The sequence below is a fragment of the Bubalus kerabau genome, chromosome 6, assembly GCF_029407905.1.
Source record: "Bubalus kerabau isolate K-KA32 ecotype Philippines breed swamp buffalo chromosome 6, PCC_UOA_SB_1v2, whole genome shotgun sequence".
Lineage (NCBI taxonomy): Eukaryota > Metazoa > Chordata > Mammalia > Artiodactyla > Bovidae > Bubalus > Bubalus kerabau.
The window spans coordinates 32208029-32226412 of NC_073629.1; the positions used below are offsets into that span (position 1 = coordinate 32208029).

The 18384-nt window shown below is 52.5% G+C and overlaps 1 protein-coding gene across 1 annotated transcript in view; it reads left to right on the forward strand.

Annotated features, from left to right (window-relative positions):
- The first annotated feature begins 976 nt into the window (after positions 1–976).
- KCND3 (potassium voltage-gated channel subfamily D member 3) overlaps positions 977–18384 on the forward strand; it is a 230231-nt gene continuing 212823 nt past the window's right edge. The window contains exons 1-2 of the mRNA XM_055584746.1: positions 977–1548; positions 8448–9625. Of these exons, the coding sequence (XP_055440721.1) occupies positions 8520–9625 (1106 nt within the window). The 5' untranslated portion in view covers positions 977–1548; positions 8448–8519. The remainder of the gene's footprint in view (positions 1549–8447; positions 9626–18384) is intronic.

Consider the following 18384-nt stretch of genomic DNA (forward strand, 5'->3'; position numbering starts at 1 on the left):
GCATCCAGGCCGAGATCTCGGAATTCTGGATGCGGGGACAGCTGGAGCCGCTTGGGTTGACACCGTTCGAGCGGACTGAACCCTCTGCGAACAGAGGCCGAGAGTGTGGGAGTCTGGGCCATATACCACTCTCTTGGGATGCTCCGGGGCTCCATCCGCGCGACCTCCTGGGCACTTGCCGACTGCCCGCTCCCCATCCTGGGCCGAGCCACCGGGCAGTTGGGATCCTTGGGCTCCGGAGAGGGATCGAGGGACCGGGAGGACTCGGGTTGAGAGTTCACGCTCCCAAATCCAGACTTTGGGGTCTAGGTACTGAGTCCACGTGGAAGGATAGGAGGGCGAATCCCTACCTTCGGGTCGTGCCCCTTGCGCTCCGGAAGAAGAGCGGCTCTTACGTGGGGCAAGGGCATTGTGTGTCCCCCCGGGACCTCTCCAGCCCCGGCACATCAAGCTCACGGCCGCGGCGAGCTACGAAGCTTGCGCGGTGACGGGCTCCACCTCCCCAGGTGGAAGGGCTCGGCCGCAGGCAAGTGCTGATGCCGCGTGGACAGTCGGCGAGAAACAGACACCCAGCTGGGTCCACACACACCCCACGCGCGCGCACACTGACGCTCCCTGTCACCTCTCCCCGAGTCCCCAGCACACACGCCTCCGAGCTCACACTCACGCCTACTCCCCGCTCCGCCTCCACGCCCAGGCCGAGTTCACCTTGCCACGCTCACCCCCGTGCCCACCCTCGCTGGCACACGCGCCCACACCCGCGTCGGCACACTCCGCCACCTCCAGGCACACCCTAGGATTCCTCCACTGGCCCGGGGAGACGCACCAGGCTCTGCCTCGTCTCCCTGCCCCCCACCCTGGCTCACGCGCGCGCCCCTCTACACACACATACACACACACACACCACACACACACACACCCTCGCGCGGGGAGTCACTCCCCCTAGCACGCCCTCGCCCTGGGCACCCTCCCGCGGCGAGCCTCCGGGTCCTCCTCTTCTCTCCCTCCGCGCTCTCGGGCCCGGCCTGGAGCCGCTCGGTCGCCGGGGATCTGTCGGGAGGCAAGGGCGCAGCCTCGCCGCCTCCCCCGGACTCTCCTCTCCGCCCCGCCCGCGCCGCGCCCCCATCGCCTCCCCCTTCGGGAGAGGGACCTCGCCAGGCAGCCGGTGGCCCGCCGGGCTCCGCTCCGCGCGGCGCCGGCAGCGGCGGGGGCAGGGCGCGAGCGAGGGAGCCCGCGAGCCCGCGAGCCCGCGAGCGGAGCGGCGAGGCGGGGAGGGGACGCGCTGCCGAGCCGGGGCTGGAGCGACGGCGGCCGCGGCGGCGGCGACGGGGGAGGGAGGGCCCCACGGACAGACGGACGCACGAACGGACGGAGCGAAGAAGGGAAGGAGAGACTTGGCTCGCGAGGAGGAGCGGTGCGAGCGGCGGCCGCTGGGCGCTTCCCCGCGCTGCTGGGTGCTCTGCGCCTCCGCGGCCCCCGGCTCCCGGCGGCAGCTTCCTAGCGCGCGCGGGGCGCGGGGTGCGGGGCCCGGGGCTTGCTTCGCTGAAGGTAAGAGGGACGCGACCGAGCCTTTTGGAGCTAGGAAGCGCGCTCAGCGCTGCTCCCACGCCTGTTGCTCCGGCTGCCCACGCGGCACCCTCCCACTCCCGCACCCGGGTGGGTGGGCGCTGGGGCGCCGGAAGGATTGGGGGTGGGGCTGGCGCCGTGGGGGAGCAGGCAGCCGGCCCGGAGGCGTCGGTTCCCGCGGGCTGCGGAGCCACCTCCGGGCAGCTAGGCGCTGTGAGGTTTGGAGGTGGGGGGTGTGAACCTCTGCCCTCCTTCCATTGGCCTGCCATCCCTTCGGGGTGCCAGAGGCAGCGCCCCGGGATCCGGCGGCAGGTGGCGGCGGCTCGCTCGGTCCCCCGCTCCTTCTGAGGGGAGAAGGAGAGAAATGGCTGAGGGTGGAAGCGGGGAGCAGTTTGAGGCGCTTTACAAAGTTCTTCAGCCGGGCGATCGGGCGGTGTGCCTCCCATAGCCTGGAGGCCCGCACATCTGGTCCTGCCCGACGCCGCTTGCCCTCGGCGAGCTCTGGGAAGGGTCTCTGAGCAACACCAGGGGCCAGAGTGGCCCGGGGGAGGCCGTTGGAAAGACTCACTTTGCGAGATATTTACAGTAGGAATGAGGTGCGGAAGGGACTGGGCAGAGAAGTTACCTAGAATCAACTAAATTCCTGCACTTGCTTAGTGTTGACATTTGAATCGAGTCCAAAATGTTCTGCTTTTATCCCGGGCAGCGGTGATATGTCAGCAACAGGCTGAGGTTCTGAACCTGGAATCTTACAGCGAAGAGAAGGCTCGGTTATATTTCTTGGGAGAGGGTGCCTGAACTTTCTCCCGATCCTAGGTACAAGGCAATCTTTTCAAGACCTGGTTCTATGTGGTTCGTGATGGTATTTTGCATGAATGTAACAGAGATGGTTAAATTTACGTCTTATTTACCATCACTTCAAGGGAACCCGGATATTTAATGTCTGTATAAAGGGGGCCTGGGCCAGCACGAATTGAACGCAAAGCATGTGTACCTTTTTCCCATGTGGACATGTTGGCACAGGGGCTGGAATAGACGTGTTTATTTTCCCCTGTCTCTACTGGAAAGCAACAAAAGGCAAGTACACAAGGGACCCCCAGAGGAAGTATGATTAGCGGCTTGCTCCCTTTCGCTGTTGAAGAGGCTGGAGAAAAAAATCAAGAGTTCAGAAAAGTGCCCTGGCCAGCCTAGGAGAGGCACTGCGGGAGAAGAGGATCTCTGTGTGTGTCCCAGGCCTGCATCCCAAGGATCCCCATCTCGGCACCCTACCAATTTCCCGGCTGCTTACCCAAACCCTGGGGGCACAGGAGAATGCCCTCTGGGTTGTCAGGACCCTCTGCTCCCAGACTGGCTCCATTCTGGGCTGAGTGAAAAATTGTGGAACGTAAAAGTTTCAAAAGACTCTCCATACCCAGTTGTCTGTCGAGGTCACTGAAGGGTAGACCTTGGTGACATGCTGTTTTCATTGCCTTGTGCCTGTGCTTGGGTTAAGTGTCAGTCCCCAGGACAGGTGGTCTGCTCACTTTGCCCACGTTGGGCCCTCTATCTCTGCCACAGAAGCTGGCTAACAGGGCTGCCTGTTTACAGCAGGGGGAATGTGTTTCCCTTTTCTAGGATTCCCCGCCCACCCCCCCACCCTCCTCTGTCATTTCAGCACTTACCTGTTTCAAATGTCTCTTCCCCATCCTCCCCCCACCCCCATCTTTCCCACTGTCAAACTCTTCTGCCAAAAACAAAAATAGCTTCAGATTTTTCATTTGTAAGGCGTCCACGTCCTAGTAAAACCTTGGCATTTGAGGCCTGTGCAGTGCTATTGGCTGGAAATGGGGCCGCAGTGTGGTGCCTGTTGCAAGAATTCATACCCAGGTCGGCTCCAGGAGGCGTTGGTGCCTGTCAGGGGGCGAGCCTTGTGGTGAGAGTCTTGGAGAAGCCCTGCTTGAGCTGGGTAACGCCTGCAGGGTTGTATGGAGGGGATGGCTGGCATGGCCACAGGCATGGGACACTTTTCCTCCGCTTCCAAACAAACTCTCTCTCACACACACAGAAGTAACAATAGGGTGATTCCTCCCATTTTGGTACCTTTTACCAAGGGGACAGGGCTTGAAGCTTCGGAGACAGCCTGGCCTTCTTTGGGAAGATTGTCCTGGTTTAATACATGGGATAAAAGTTTGACTGTGGGACCAGAGGCTTTTATGATAGATAAAGAGGGACTGTTCTTCCTTCCCCAGTTCTCAATTATTCATCTGAGAGTAGTTTGTAAAATACCCAGAGACTTTGGAGAAGAGGAGATCGGTATGAGGAGGGGAGGGTAAAGTGATGGGATTCAGCGTGGCAGCAGCAGGTACCAGGGAGTGAGGCTTGGGAGTCAGGGTGAAACAGCACTGGAAGAATGGAAGTGGGAGGGCTCCACTCTCTCAGGGTATACAACTGCATACCTGGCCCAAGCAGAGTATTAGAGGGGTACCTGCTAGTTCTGTGGTCTCTTACTCTTTGCCACGGGAATCCCCCAAGTTCCTGCCTTTCTTAGCTCCATCCTGGGATAAAGCAAGGATGTTGAGAGTCAGAGGTCCAGGGCCCAGGGTCTGGAGCCCAGGCCCCTTTTCCCTCCAGGGGTGTAGCCAGGGGTTCTGTGAAGGAACTGGGCCTTTGATTGCCTTGAGTTCTAAGCAATGCAGGTTGTGTGGCCCTTTCTGGGCACCAGCCTCATCAGAAATTCCCAGAAGTGCCTCTGTTAAAAGGAGGCTCAGATTAACTCTGTCCCCTCAGCAACAAACCCAGAGGCTCTACTGCTTGCTTTGCAGGGGACACCGTGAGGAAGAGCTCTTGGTGAGACCTGAGCTACAGGCTTGATGTCCTGGATCCAGTAGAATCAAGGATTGCTTGTGCTAGAGATTTCCTTGTCACTTTCTTGTCCAGTTATCTCATTTGACAGACGAGGCTTGTGAGGCCCAGAGGATAATGATGGCTTGCTTTCACAAGTTCAGGTGAGAATGAGAACAGGAGTGCTGGGCCTTCCAGACCCCATGCTTTCTGCTGCCTGGGGACGGGGTGGGCAGAGCCTGCATCCTGCTCTCTCCCAAAGGACCTTCGGTATTTGGCTACACCTAGGTCAAGGAAGTCATTTGGCAGTGAGTTGCCATGCCATGCTTCCATGCTCTGTCACTTCAGTTGTGTCTCTTTGCAACCCTATGGATTGCAGCCTGCCAGGCTCCTCTGTCCATGGGATTCTCCAGGCAGGAATACTGGAGTAGGTTGCCATTTCCTCCTCCAGGGGCTCTTCCCCACTCAGGGATTGAACCTGTGTCTCTCATGTCTCCTGCACCAGCAGGCAGGTTCTTTACTACTAGCGCCAACTGATCAGTAGCCTATTGGAAAATCGTCACCTCCTATATACACAGAACATAGTCACTTTGAAGGAGTCTCAGCTCCTTTCCTGAAGCTTGTCAGCATAAATGCCCATGTCATAGGATTTTTGTGGGATTAATTAACTGTTGCTGCAAAAAGTGCTTAAACCAGTGCCCACTGCATAGTCAGTGATCAATAAATGTTAGCTAAATCTGAAATGGAATTATCTTGTGACCAATCTTTAAACTGCAGGCTTTCTTCCCAAACTTCTCTTGCTCCTCAGAAAACCTAGCTAAGTGTGTGCTTAGGGACTACAGATTCTCCTAGTACAGGGAGTTAAAAGGGTACATTTCTTGAAGAAAGATATAAAATGCATGGGATGTGTTCCCCAGTCTTCTATCAGCAGCATGTGGATTACTCATTGCCATGGGTAAACGATCCCCCTGTTCTTTCCTCAGTTCCCGTAATCAAGAGCTCATCAGGCCCGCGCTGTTTTTCTATTCTCTGACTGGTGACATTTAGAGGGAATGTCACTGTCATTCCCAATGTCTTCTGTGGCACCTGAATCAACCTCCCTTTCTGAGGAAGCAGAAAGTCCTGTGAACATGCTCCTTAGCACGCAGAGGGGAAACTGAGGTAGAGGTCGGCTCCTTGGGAAAACACAGAGCTACAGTGAGTCGGAGGCACTTAAATTGGGTTCATTTTATTTAGATCTGTCTTCAGAGTTTACTGAGTGGAGAGAGAATGCCCAGCCTTAAAAGCCCTGATGGTGTGGAATAAAATCGATGGATTACAATTGGCATCTATATAATCTGGATTCCCACCTGTACTTTATTGTGTGCACCTTTGAGGATCATCAGTAGGTTGGGCACCTACTATGCTACCACCTGACTTGTCACGTAAAGATAGAAGCATCATGGCCTTTACCCTTAAGGAGCTTTGTGTGGGATGGGGAAAGCAGGGAAGAGGCCTGGCTATCCCCTCGAACTCCACATTGAGACGGCCCAGGTTTGAATCTCCCTGCCTAATCATTACATCCTTCAGTCAGTTATACCTCCTCATGGTTCATTTTCCTCATCTGCAAAATGGGGACGACAGTGGTGTCTGCCCCCTATGGGTGTTGCTGGGGTGGATTGAAGTGGTCCATGCCATGTAAGCATGTGACACTGTGCTGGCTGGCAGTCAGTCCTGAGTAAACATCACCTAATATTCTTCTTACAGGAAGACCTTGAGAAGCAGTGTAGCACAGGATCTCAGGGCATGTGGTGTGGGGTCAGACTGCCTGTCCAGAGCTGTAGTCCCTGTCCTTCCTCCTTCCAGCTGGCCGACTGCTGAATTTCAGACCTCTTTTTCCTAGGGTTGCTGGGAGGATTACATGAGCTGATCCATTGGAGACAGTGCAGTGCCTGGCATAAAGTCAGCGTTCAATTACTGTTGGCCATGATGATAAGACTCGTGGAGAGTGTCTGTAACCCAGGCGAGAGGATGATAGGTGCTAGGGAAGAGGAGCAAACAGAGTGCCGGGAGCCCAAAGGAGGAGAGACTTTCAGCGTGGGGAGAGGAAGACACATCAGAGAGAGAGCAAGGCACAGGGGAGATTCTAATAGGAAGGCTGGGTGAAGGGGAAGCATAGTCCCAACAGAAGGAAGAGTGCCCACAGACAGACCCCCAAGGACTATGCATGAGCCCATCTAGGATCTAGGATAGGTGCCTGGGACATGGGGCTGGAATGATAAACCAGGATCCATTTGTGAAAATGCCAGAATGCCAGTCCAAAGAGTTCAGACTTGATTTGGTAGGTGGTGGGAAGATCTTGCTTTAGGGAAATTAACCTGAGCAGGATGGATTTACTTGGAACAGGAGAAATGGGGGTTGGGGGAATGAGATACAAACAGACCAATGGGAAAGAGCACTCAGGGAAGCGAGGCCTTATGCGGGCAGAGACCTGCTGTCTCATTATTTGGCAATTATTTGCATCTTTGGGTGCAGTAATGAGGAAGATGGCCAAGGTGACAGGCCGGGGGTTAAGGATGCTGTGAGCAAAAGGTGAAGAGCAGCTTTTTGCAAGGAGGTAGACCCAGCTTCCACCTGTCCAGTTTCAGAGATCTCCAGGTGGCAGAGTCCAGGGGTGGCTCAGGAATGAGAGGAGAGAGAAATCTGGAAAACTTGGCAGAGTTGGGAGTCAGGAGAAGCAAACAGGGTTACAAGGAAAGATGAGACCAAATCTCCTTACGAGACTCATCCTCTGCCTCATTTATTTAAACCAGCTGAATTCCAGAGGGTCCAAAGAATTCTGAGTCAGGATTGGCTCTGTGAGATCAGTTTAGGATCTGGGAAAATGAGCGTGTCAACCCCAAACAATTCCCCGTTGCTGTTCCGTGTGTTTCTGTGTCACCACGTGTCTCCCCACAGATGGTATACATTTGGGGATTGCAGACTCATTTCACTACCGTCTTTAAAAAGCCAGACTCGGGAAGGTAAATCTGTTTCCCAAAGCCAAATATAATTCTCCATGCCACTGTTCCCTCCATCCCTGCAGGTGATGGGGAAGTGTGTACACAGCCCGGTTCAGAGAGCGGTGAGTGAAGGGCTGAGGTGGCCCGGCTCCGGAGGAATCTCTGAGGGTGGAGTGGGGCCAGGTGAAAGAGGCTGGCATGGGAAAGGGTATTGTTATATAACCTGAGGGAGTTAGGGATGGTGGGCAGATGGAGACGGGAGGCGAGGAGTCTGGAGATGGCAGTAAGTGTGGATCAGCTTCCTCTGGGAGGGAGAAGGACAATGCTTGGAAGGCAGGTGAACCAAGAATCCAAGAGTCCTTTACAAGGTGGGGGAGGAACCCTAGCCTCCCAGCCTCTCCCACATCTTTCTATTATGGCTCTGAGAGCGTGACTGGACATGAGGTTGCCAAATGTCCAAGCTGAATGTCCCAGAGGGTAGCACGCCACCAGGGTCAGCCTTCGCCATGGAACTTGGGGACAGAACTCCACCAAGTTCTGGCATCTCAGAGAATTTTCCAGAGTCCTGGGCAGCCCCAGCCTCCTCACCAGTGAGGAGTGGAAAGAATGTGTTTCCCTGATCTCCACCCTCCACGCCCCATTCCTGATTGCCCTTGTGGGTGAAGAGAGGAATAAAAATTAGCATGTTTATCCCACTTTTAAATTCATTTAATAACTCGTTTACCCTCTCCCAATTTAAATTCGTAATAACACCATAACTTTTTGGAGCTGATTATTACCCACGTCTTCCCAGATCTTTCTGCTAAAGACGTTTTCCCTCCAAGTGCTCCTGAGCCCTCTTGGAACTTGACAATTTGTCAGGCAGTCAACAACATCTGGTGATACCACATTGCTGCAAGACCGGGTGCGAATCAAGTCTCCTCTCTTTGGTGGGGACTTCAGTTCCATTCATTTCCCTTCCAGACGTTTGCTGTTTCACTTGCTGATGACCCTTCCCTGTATCCCATCTCCCCCTCCCCCACCCCCACCAGGGGCAGACAGGGGACTCACGGGTTCTCTGCTTTCTCATCCTGTCTCCAGGGGTTGCTGAACTAACTTCCAAGCTGGTGTGCGGCGTGGCAGAGCAGTGGCCGCCCAGGAGCTGGAGTCACCATGGCGGCCGGAGTCGCAGCCTGGCTGCCCTTCGCGCGGGCTGCGGCCATCGGGTGGATGCCGGTGGCCAACTGCCCCATGCCCCTAGCCCCGGCCGACAAGAACAAGCGGCAGGATGAACTGATCGTCCTCAATGTGAGCGGGCGGAGGTTCCAGACGTGGCGGACCACGCTGGAGCGCTACCCAGACACACTGCTGGGCAGCACGGAGAAGGAGTTCTTTTTCAACGAGGACACCAAGGAGTACTTCTTCGACCGGGATCCAGAAGTGTTCCGCTGCGTCCTCAACTTCTACCGCACTGGCAAACTGCACTACCCGCGCTACGAGTGCATCTCCGCCTACGACGACGAGCTGGCTTTCTACGGCATTCTGCCTGAGATAATCGGTGACTGCTGCTACGAGGAGTACAAGGACCGCAAGAGGGAGAACGCCGAGCGGCTCATGGACGACAACGACTCGGAGAACAACCAGGAGTCCATGCCCTCGCTCAGCTTCCGCCAGACCATGTGGCGGGCCTTCGAGAACCCGCACACCAGCACGCTGGCCTTGGTCTTCTACTACGTGACTGGCTTCTTCATCGCCGTCTCGGTCATCACCAACGTGGTGGAGACGGTGCCGTGCGGCACGGTGCCCGGGAGCAAGGAGCTGCCGTGCGGCGAGCGCTACTCCGTGGCCTTCTTTTGTCTGGACACAGCCTGCGTCATGATCTTCACGGTGGAGTACCTTCTCCGGCTTTTCGCGGCGCCCAGCCGCTACCGCTTCATCCGCAGCGTGATGAGTATCATCGACGTGGTGGCCATCATGCCCTATTACATCGGCCTCGTCATGACCAACAACGAGGACGTGTCAGGCGCCTTCGTCACGCTCCGGGTCTTCCGCGTCTTCAGGATCTTCAAGTTCTCGCGCCACTCCCAGGGCTTGCGGATCCTGGGCTACACCCTGAAGAGCTGTGCCTCGGAGCTCGGCTTCCTCCTCTTCTCCCTCACCATGGCCATCATCATCTTTGCCACTGTGATGTTTTACGCCGAGAAGGGCTCCTCCGCCAGCAAGTTCACAAGCATCCCCGCCTCGTTTTGGTACACCATCGTCACCATGACAACACTGGGGTAAGTCGGAGCTGTTGTCCTGGAGAAGGGCGGAGGTTGGATTGACGGGGACACTGTGGATGGTATCAGAGCTGGACACAGAAGGTTGGAGTCACTTCCCCAAGTTGTAGGAGCAAGGGAAGTTGCTAATCAGAAGCGGAAGGCACGAAAGTGATTTGTTTGGGGCTGATGAATGCTCTGAATTGAGTTTTCTTTTAGGAGTAGGGTATGTATTTTACAAAACACGGAAAATTGTCACCATGTCTTTTTTCAGCCATGCATTCTGTGTATGTGTGTGTGGTGGGGGAGGAGTGAGTGGAGACTGCTGCATTCTTATATGTACCTGAGCTTGCAAGGGCTGCCTTGAAGAAGAAAAGAGGGCAGCAGGAAGGAAGAATGCTATAAGAAGTTCAATGAGAGTGGTCAAGAGGGTACAGATTTCCATTAACAGGAGACCCTAGAACTCTCTTTTTGGAGCCTCCCTGCATTTTTCCTTCGTAGTATATTTGCAGGCTGTTTTCTCTTCTGCCTTATTTTTCTTTTTTGCTGCCACAAATGCTCAAGGGCTCAGGAGCTCTGAGCAGACTTTCTCTAAGTGACTCTGAACTTGGGTTTTCTGCAAAGTGGGGCACCTGATTTGTTTTTTTTTCTCACTGAAGAAGCAGTAGTTTTGCTTTCTTAGTCTGACTCGGTGAGAATGAATGATCCTTCAGCCTACCTGGGTGATGGTGAGATGGTCTGATGGATCATGTGGTCAGACACAGTAACAACAATATCATCAGTGGGAGGGAAAGGTGCTCAGTGAGGTCACAGGTGACTCTATCTCTTCCATCTCCCCAGGGTCCCCTCTCCAGTTGAGATCACCAAAATATATTTATGGTGCTGGGATATGAAGCTTTCCATCAGAGGATTGGGGGGGCTCACTCAGGAAGCAGATTACAGTCTTCACCCTAACAGGATTAGAGCCAGCGAAGGCAGCTTCATGGAGATGTGTATTTCTTAGGGGCTGCTGCTTCAGCTGTGGGAAGTCATTGAGGCTCAAGCAAAATCCCTTCACAATTCATACACTGGGGCTGTATTTGCTTAGGCCAGGAAGCGTTATATTGCTGATGGAGAATTCATGAAGCTTTTTATTTGGTGTTTGACAGTTCAGTTGGTGGCGTCCTGGTGATTCGATTTTTTTTTTCTTCCTGGCTGAAACCCTGTGGCGCTGGTATCGGTTTTTCCATAGTGCTTAGTGGGAATGACTGAGCAGGTGACAGGACCTTTTAAAATGATTACATTTGTCATTCTGCCACACAGAAGGGAGGAGCAAGGGGGAGAGCGAGGGGTGTTGCTGTCCATTTGTGAAGGCCACATTTGACGGGGGGCATTCCATTCATCGGGCAGAGGCCACCTTGCCCTTTCCTTCCTCTTCAGCACACATGCAGGCTCCCACTAACTGCTCCCACCCAAAGTGGGCAAGGATGTCTGGTCATTTGACCTTGTCTCTCTTGACTCAGGGAGTAGATGTGGCTTCCTGGCCTGGTGGGATATTTAGGGATAAGATGGGCTGGAGAGCTGGCCCTGTGTTAGGAGAAGGAGGAACATTTGCTGTTTCTCTGCTAACCTGGCCATGCCTTCGCTTTCCTGAAGGGGACTTTTCCATGGCCAGGACCTCCATGGCTACACTCTGACTGTCCAATACCCTTAAGTGCCCCTTGATGGGACTCATGACACCAGTGATGCCTCAGGACTGCCATGGGGAGAAAACAGGGCAGACGGATCAGTGTCAGAGTTAAAATGGGGCCATTTCAGAGGAGATCAATGGAAACTTCAACGGCCACCTGCCTGTTACTTTTTATTATTAGCATAACAGCATATGTGTGTCTACTATGTGTCAGCAGTGTGCTGAGCACTTTGCATATGTTATCTCTTTAAGTCTTCACAACAGCCTTGCAAGGTAGGAAAAATTCCACACAACTTTGAAGATGCAGCAGGCGAGGCTCAGAGAGGTTAAGTAAATATCTGTAGTCACATAGCTGCTGAGGGGCAGTGCCGCTTTTCAAATACCAGGCTGGCTGTCTCCAGGGCCCTTTCTCTTTTCATTTCCCACTCTACTTGTTCCCTTACCATCAGGGCCTGTAGGTGGAAATCAGCCCTTTAAAGCTTTTCTTTTCTTTTTTAATGGCCTCAGGGTGTCATAATCTATTCTAGTCCTATCTCTATTTAAGAAAGTGTCAGCGTGGTGAGGACTACAGGCACCTCACTAGGCACACAGGGAATTTATGAATATATAAAACATTTTCTTCTGGCCAGTTTAAGTTCTGCCTGGGAAATTAATGGCTGCTTTCACTGCAAAATCTATTTACTGTCACTGGGGAGACCAGTGATTTCCTTTAGCCTTCGCTGTGTAGATCAAGGTCAAGTCTAGCGTCAAGGGGTGGACAGTCATGGCCTCACATTTTCTTTTGGGAGGTGAGGGAGGGGCAGAGCAAGAGGACTGCCAGAGAGTGAGGACTCCTTCGTAGGAAGACCCAGACTACCCTCCCCTCCCCCACCCCGACTTCAGGCCCTGCGAGCTCCTCACCCTTCCCTTCCTCAAGCAGAAAGATGTCTAGCCTTAGGGAGGAAAAACTCACAAGCAAAAATGAAGCCTTTGGTCATGTCTTGCTTAACCTCCGTTAAGTAATGGGAAAGCAGGCTTTTTCTTCCTGTCCACCCTGACCAGTGTCGGGTGGATCGGGCTGCTTGACTTTGACCGGAGTTGGCAGTGGGAACCATCACCCGGCTCGCTGCTTGACTCTAAACAACAGGTATTTGGCAAAACTCTTAAATGGGTGAGTCAATGAGAATGGGGCTCCTTTTCCATGTGCTTGGTCTGATAATGTCCTCAGTCCCTTCCAGACCCACCTGTCCTTTCTCTAGGGTGGACCCAAGATTTGTATCTCCCCCAGCCCTGGCCCCAGGGAGGGAGCAGGGCAGCATTCACCTGGTGTGTGGTTCCCCCTCACTGGGATGATCTGCGACGCTGTGGAGGGTCTTCTTGCTCTTATTGGAGGTCTTACCCGCCCTATCCTGGAAACCATTCCTCTCCTCTGGCTGCTCTCTGTCCTGAGCACATTCATTGGCTACTTGTAAGCTTGTTGGATCATTCCAGAAAGCCTGTCTTTGCTTACTCTTTGCTGGTGTTTGAACCCCAAGTGGTCATGCAATGCCAAGGGCCAGTGTTCTGCCACATTCCACATTCTCTCTGGTTGCTCCCAACAATCCCTGGCAGACACCTACTTCTTCCTGTTTCCAGACCCTTCCCACCCAAATCTTCCCAGGCTTCCTATTTACAGTCTGGAAGGACTGTCCTGTGTGCCTTTTTTGACTGACTAGTCGAGGGCCGATGTGTTGCGTGAGGGAGTTTGCTCTTCCTGGCTCTGCCTGCTTTCCCAGGACCCGCTGATGAGTTACTCAGGTGTCCTCCAGGGAGGGATCTCCTGGAGCCAATTATTCCCATTTATTTAATTTCTCAGAATATCTTGAGCACACAGAACAATAACAACCCAGCCGCCACCAATGCTGGAGGATGGCTTTCCTTGGCCACCTCCCATGCTGGTGGGGAAGACACCTTTGCCCAGGCCAGGGTTCCCTGATGCCCCCTTGACAGTTGAGCTTCCAAGTTCACCATTAAAGGATTAATTTCTGTGCTCATAATTGATGCTATAAATAAAATAAATCCTCAATTATCGCAGTTAACAGAGGGAAGGGATAACACAGAGCTCCCAATATTAAATAGGACCAGCACCTCTAGTTTGGGAATGTATTATTATCATAGACTTTTTCAAAGCAGATTTTCCCTCTTCATTTTGTTTGACTTTGCTTGACATCACCACAGGGCAGACTGCCTGAGCCAGTCCATGGGTGAAGCTCACGTGGGGCTTGGGGCAGAGGGGAAGGAAGCTTTGTGAACAAGCATCCACAAGGGCCATCGAGGGCCAGCTCCAGGCCTGGAAGGGATAAAGTGCTCTTGGACATCTTAGGGAGGGGGAATTGGGCTTGGGAAGGGCACGGAGCAGTGTCACTCTAATGAGATGGCCCGATGCTGCCTGGTTGGCTTGGTTATGTAATTGAGACCGGCAGCCTATCTGTCACCCCGTGCTCTGAGATGAGAGAGCTTTTGACAGTGTCCAAAAATCACTTTAACGAAAACAGAATCGATTTTTACTTCTTCCAAGCACGAAGCAGCCTCCAGGTAATTTGCATTTCCCTTTAAAGTCTAATCCTGGAAGGGGCCTGCCTGAGGTTTTAGAGACTGGGAGCCGGGCCTGGGAGATCAATATGGGCACTCCACAGAATGGGGTGCTTAATCAGGCACCCCCAGTGGAACCAACCAGAGGTGGGTTTCGTTAACCCTTCAGTTCCTGAAATTCTGGCTGTACCATCATCCACTGCCTCTGGGGGGTCCACCAACCCTCCTCCCACCTTCCAAGGGCCTTGGAGTGGGGTGTTGGCCAAACAGTGCCCATCTAGATGGTGGTGGGTCCCTGCCTGGGGGATCTGATTATAGTGTAATTACTGGGAATAAATGACCTCAGGATCTTCTCTTGGTTTGACATTTCTTAACCAATAGTTCTCTGGTGCTGAAATTCCTAAGAGAGAGTGGAGACCTGCATCCCAACAAGGAATCATTCATTCATTCATTCAACATTTACTGAGTGTCTACTGCATGTCAGCCAGCACCATAGGCTCTGAGAATGCATAGGCACCATGATTGCTCATCAGCCCTATGTAAAGTACAGACAGAATGAATGAGACTCATTTCTCTTGTTTTGAACCAAAACAAGAGAGGGTGGGAAGAGCAGGGTCAGAAAAGAGGCTTTTATTCACATTCTTCCCATCCCTCCAGAGACTACCCCTCACTCTGCTCTGTCTGGTTAACTCCTGTCATCCTACAAAACAGCCCACATTGTCTCCTCCAGGAAGGCTTCCCACGTGCACTGCCATGCATCTTTCTTGCCAATTGCCACATGTCATTAACTTTGTTTTTATGTCTTTTCCCCAGAATATGAGTTGCTCAAGGGCAGGTATCTGCTTCAAAGATCACTTTATGATCTGTATCTAGCACAGGACCTGACATGTACTGGGCTTCAGTATCTATCTGTTCAACCAAACAGCTGTGTACTCTGGCTTACCCATCTTCAATTTTCTCACTTGTTAACCATCTCCTACCCATTGTAAGAACCAGTGAAAGTTCTATCTTACTGTTAGTGATATGGTCCTGTCTAACAGGATGTTTGTGGGTGGGTGGAAATGAGGAGGCCAAGCAGGGAATTCTCTAGTTCTGATGTCAGCCTAGCAGGGTTGGGGCTTTCTTGCAAGGGAGGTTTCAACCCACGTATTTCAGTATTGGCTGCTTTGCCAGGCTTCTTGCTCAGACTCCATGGCCAGGGAGGAGCAGAAAGGGTGCCATAGATAAGCCCCCCCACCCATCACATTCCTTCCATTCAGTTATTTATTCAACAGATACTTGAGTAGCTATTAGGCCCTGGGGATACAGCAGCAAAGGAAACAGCCCCTGATCTTGTGGGGCTTACATTCTAGTAGAGAAAACCAGACAGTAAAGAGATAGATGGATACATACCTACATATAGGCAATCAGGAAGTAATGCATGCTGCAGAGAAAAATAAAGCATGATGTGATAAATTGGGGGTGCCAAGTGTGAGAGGGGATGCAGCAAGGGAGAGCTGCTATTTTATGTGGGGAGGTCAAGACAGGCCTCTCAGATAAGGCTGAATTTGAGCAGAACCTGGAATGTGGGTTTCTTGGGGAAGAACATTCCAGGCAGAGGGAACAGCAAACACAAAGGCCATCAGGCAGGAGGGGCCTTGGTGCGCTATTCTTGGAAGGGCTAGAAGGCGCTGATGGTCGAGCCCCAAGAGCAGGGACAGGTAGCACAAAGCAGCCCATGCAGGGCCCGCGTAATCACTGTGGTCACCACAGGGACTTGGCCCTCTGCCTTTTACGAATATGCTTGGAAGTCGTTGGAGAGTTTTGAGAAGACCTGACTCACTTGAAAGGATCTGGGCAATGGGTAGTGAATACATTGAAGAAGAGAAGCTACCACAGCAATCTGAGCAAGAGAGGAGGGTGGCTGGGATCTAGTGGTGGCATCGGAAAGGGGAGAAGTGAGAGATTCTGTATACGTTCAAAAGTCAAGGCCACAGGACACACTTGCTGGTCCTGCGGCCAGCCTGCCAGCTGAAAGCTTCACCAGCTCCCGTGGCCGAGGACTGGCCTGAGAGACAGAGGCCTAAAGACTTCCACTGCTGGGAGAAGCATTTCACAAGAAGAGGCATACGTAAAGGGCCTACAGGGTGGCTCTCAGACTCTGGCACCGGATGGCAGGCCTCTGAGGCTGAGCTAGAGCGTGGCCATCTGAGAACAGGGCTGGACTGACAATCAGCAGGAGCATCTGCACTTGACTGAGGTTGCCTTCAACCCAGGCAGAATTTCCCCAGCACCTGCCAAGGTGCTCAGCACTGTGTGGGCAGTCTTGGCTCAGAAACTGAAAGGGAGCAGCCAGTCTCAAAGGCAGCAGCTCTGGTAGCTGCTGACACAGGCAGGGGGAGCACTTAGGGGCTGCAGGGGAGGAAGAAATGAATTCCCACAGGTGGAATGTCAGCCTTTGGGGTTCTTCACCCCAGGGTCACCACATTAGATTCGTCTTCAGATCCAGCTGTTCAAATTGCAGCAATTTTTGGAGGGAATTTCCATGCTGATGCCCATTTCACAGCTCTCTTCTGGAATCTCTTAAAATCAATCTCTCTCTCTCTCTCTGTTTGGTTTTGTTTGGGTTTCCCTCTTTAAACACATGCGTAAACAAAAACATGATTCTTCCTGAGGAGCAGCAATTATTCTGCCTGAAAATAGTGTAAATAAAAGGCAGCCTGGCCCTCCCTCTCCCCAGGGGAGGGGCAGAACCCCTTGGTAACCACAGGGGGATTTTTGTTTCTCTCACCCAGGAGGGAGCGCCTGTCCCAGCCCCCACAGGGCTCTTGGCCACACACCTTTGTGGCTGGAAGCTTCTCCCGGGCAGGAAGAGGAGCAGAGGCTTGCCTGTGAGTCCCTCTCCCACTGTCCTCCCGGAAACGGACACTCTGCTCACATCTTAAGTGTCCATCCTTTGTGATGACCAAGTCAGTTCTTCTTTTCTGGGAAGTGAGAACCAGGCTCTTAGCAATCTCTTTTGGAGTCTATAGTAGTGAATTCAAGCCAGCTTTGAAAGGGGACTTGTTTGTGATGAGGATGAAGGAGTTACCACAATCGCTTCAAGCATCCGAAGTTCTCAGCCAAAAGACTTACGTGTATTGTGACCCCTAGGGCAAGGCCAGTGCTCCTGCCTCTGCCCAGCCTGCTTTTCTCAGACCAGAATGTAAGCCTTTTCCTTCTTCCCCCGCAGCCCCACTTCCCACCCAGCTCAATGCAAATGATGGCTAAGTGGGAAGGGAGGGGCTGGGGAAGGAGGAGAACTCAGCCTTTGCTGACCATGGCTAGATGGAGGGAGATTGCATCTAGCTCATGTAATCATATTCCGGGTGTCAGGACTCGAATGAGTGTCATTAAACTGAATCAGAAAAATCGTTTTAATATAAGTGCCACCTCACACACAAGCTAGTTGATGGAGAGATGGATGGGGCTGGGGACGCCTCCTTTGTAATGCGATGCTGTAAAATCCCATCACCTTCATTATTTCCCACCGAGCCAACACATCATAATACCCAAGAGCGGCAGAACAGCTTGAATTTAATATACAGAAAGTCCAATCAAACAATAAATGGATGGAACTATATAAAGAAACCATTTTCTGGGAGGCTGGCTCCATTCTCTGGGATTCAGCTCCCTGACACATGAAATGTGCATCAATTTTCCCCAACGAATGCAGCTGCTGAATCACCACATGTGATATTTGTTTGCTTCAGAAGGAGAAGAGGGGAACTTTCCCCCTTGCATTATCTAGCTATCGATGCAAAATTGCAAATCTCATTTTCTTTGATTTGCATCCAGTGGTTCCCAGTAGCTCAGCGAGGCACCCTCCTGTTACCAACAAGACTGGAAGCACAGCCCTCCCTCCATCCCAGAACCTTTACTTACTTACTTTATATCATCTTTAAGCAAAATCCAACTCTGGACCCAGGGTGGGCTGGGTGGTCAGGGACAGCTCTACATTTGCAGTCATCTGAGAGAAACTGGCCAAACCCTGAGCCGTGCCGACAAACCCCAAGTGCCTGTGATGGTCACTTCATCCAGTCTTGCCTCCGAAGTTGTATAGAGCTGATATTTCCTTCTGGACCGACTTCCTACCCCCAGCACAGCCCTCCACTTCCCCTTCCATCCCTGCTACCCAGCCAATTATTCAAAGACTATAAACGCAAATAGCACCCAATCAGCCAAACAAAATTAACAAGGCAAATCAGCTCCTTGAAAATCATACAATACATGTCAAAGACTGATGGAAATCATGTTTTTGTGCTTCTGGGGTGGGATTCTCTCCAACGCTGCTTTTCCAATGGCATGGATAACTGAGAGTTAACCATAATTACAGGCTTGGAGCTGCTGAGAAGTATCATTAGTTTATTTTTACTTCTTCCTGGTCACGCATATTTAAACAGAAAAAAAAAAAAAACCGTAGGAGAGTTCAACTAAACTAAATGATATCAAAACCATGGGCAGCATAAACCTCGATTCAGTTCGACAAACATTACTGAGCTAGGTGCTCAAGTATCTGTGAAGAACCCTATTAGGCAGTATT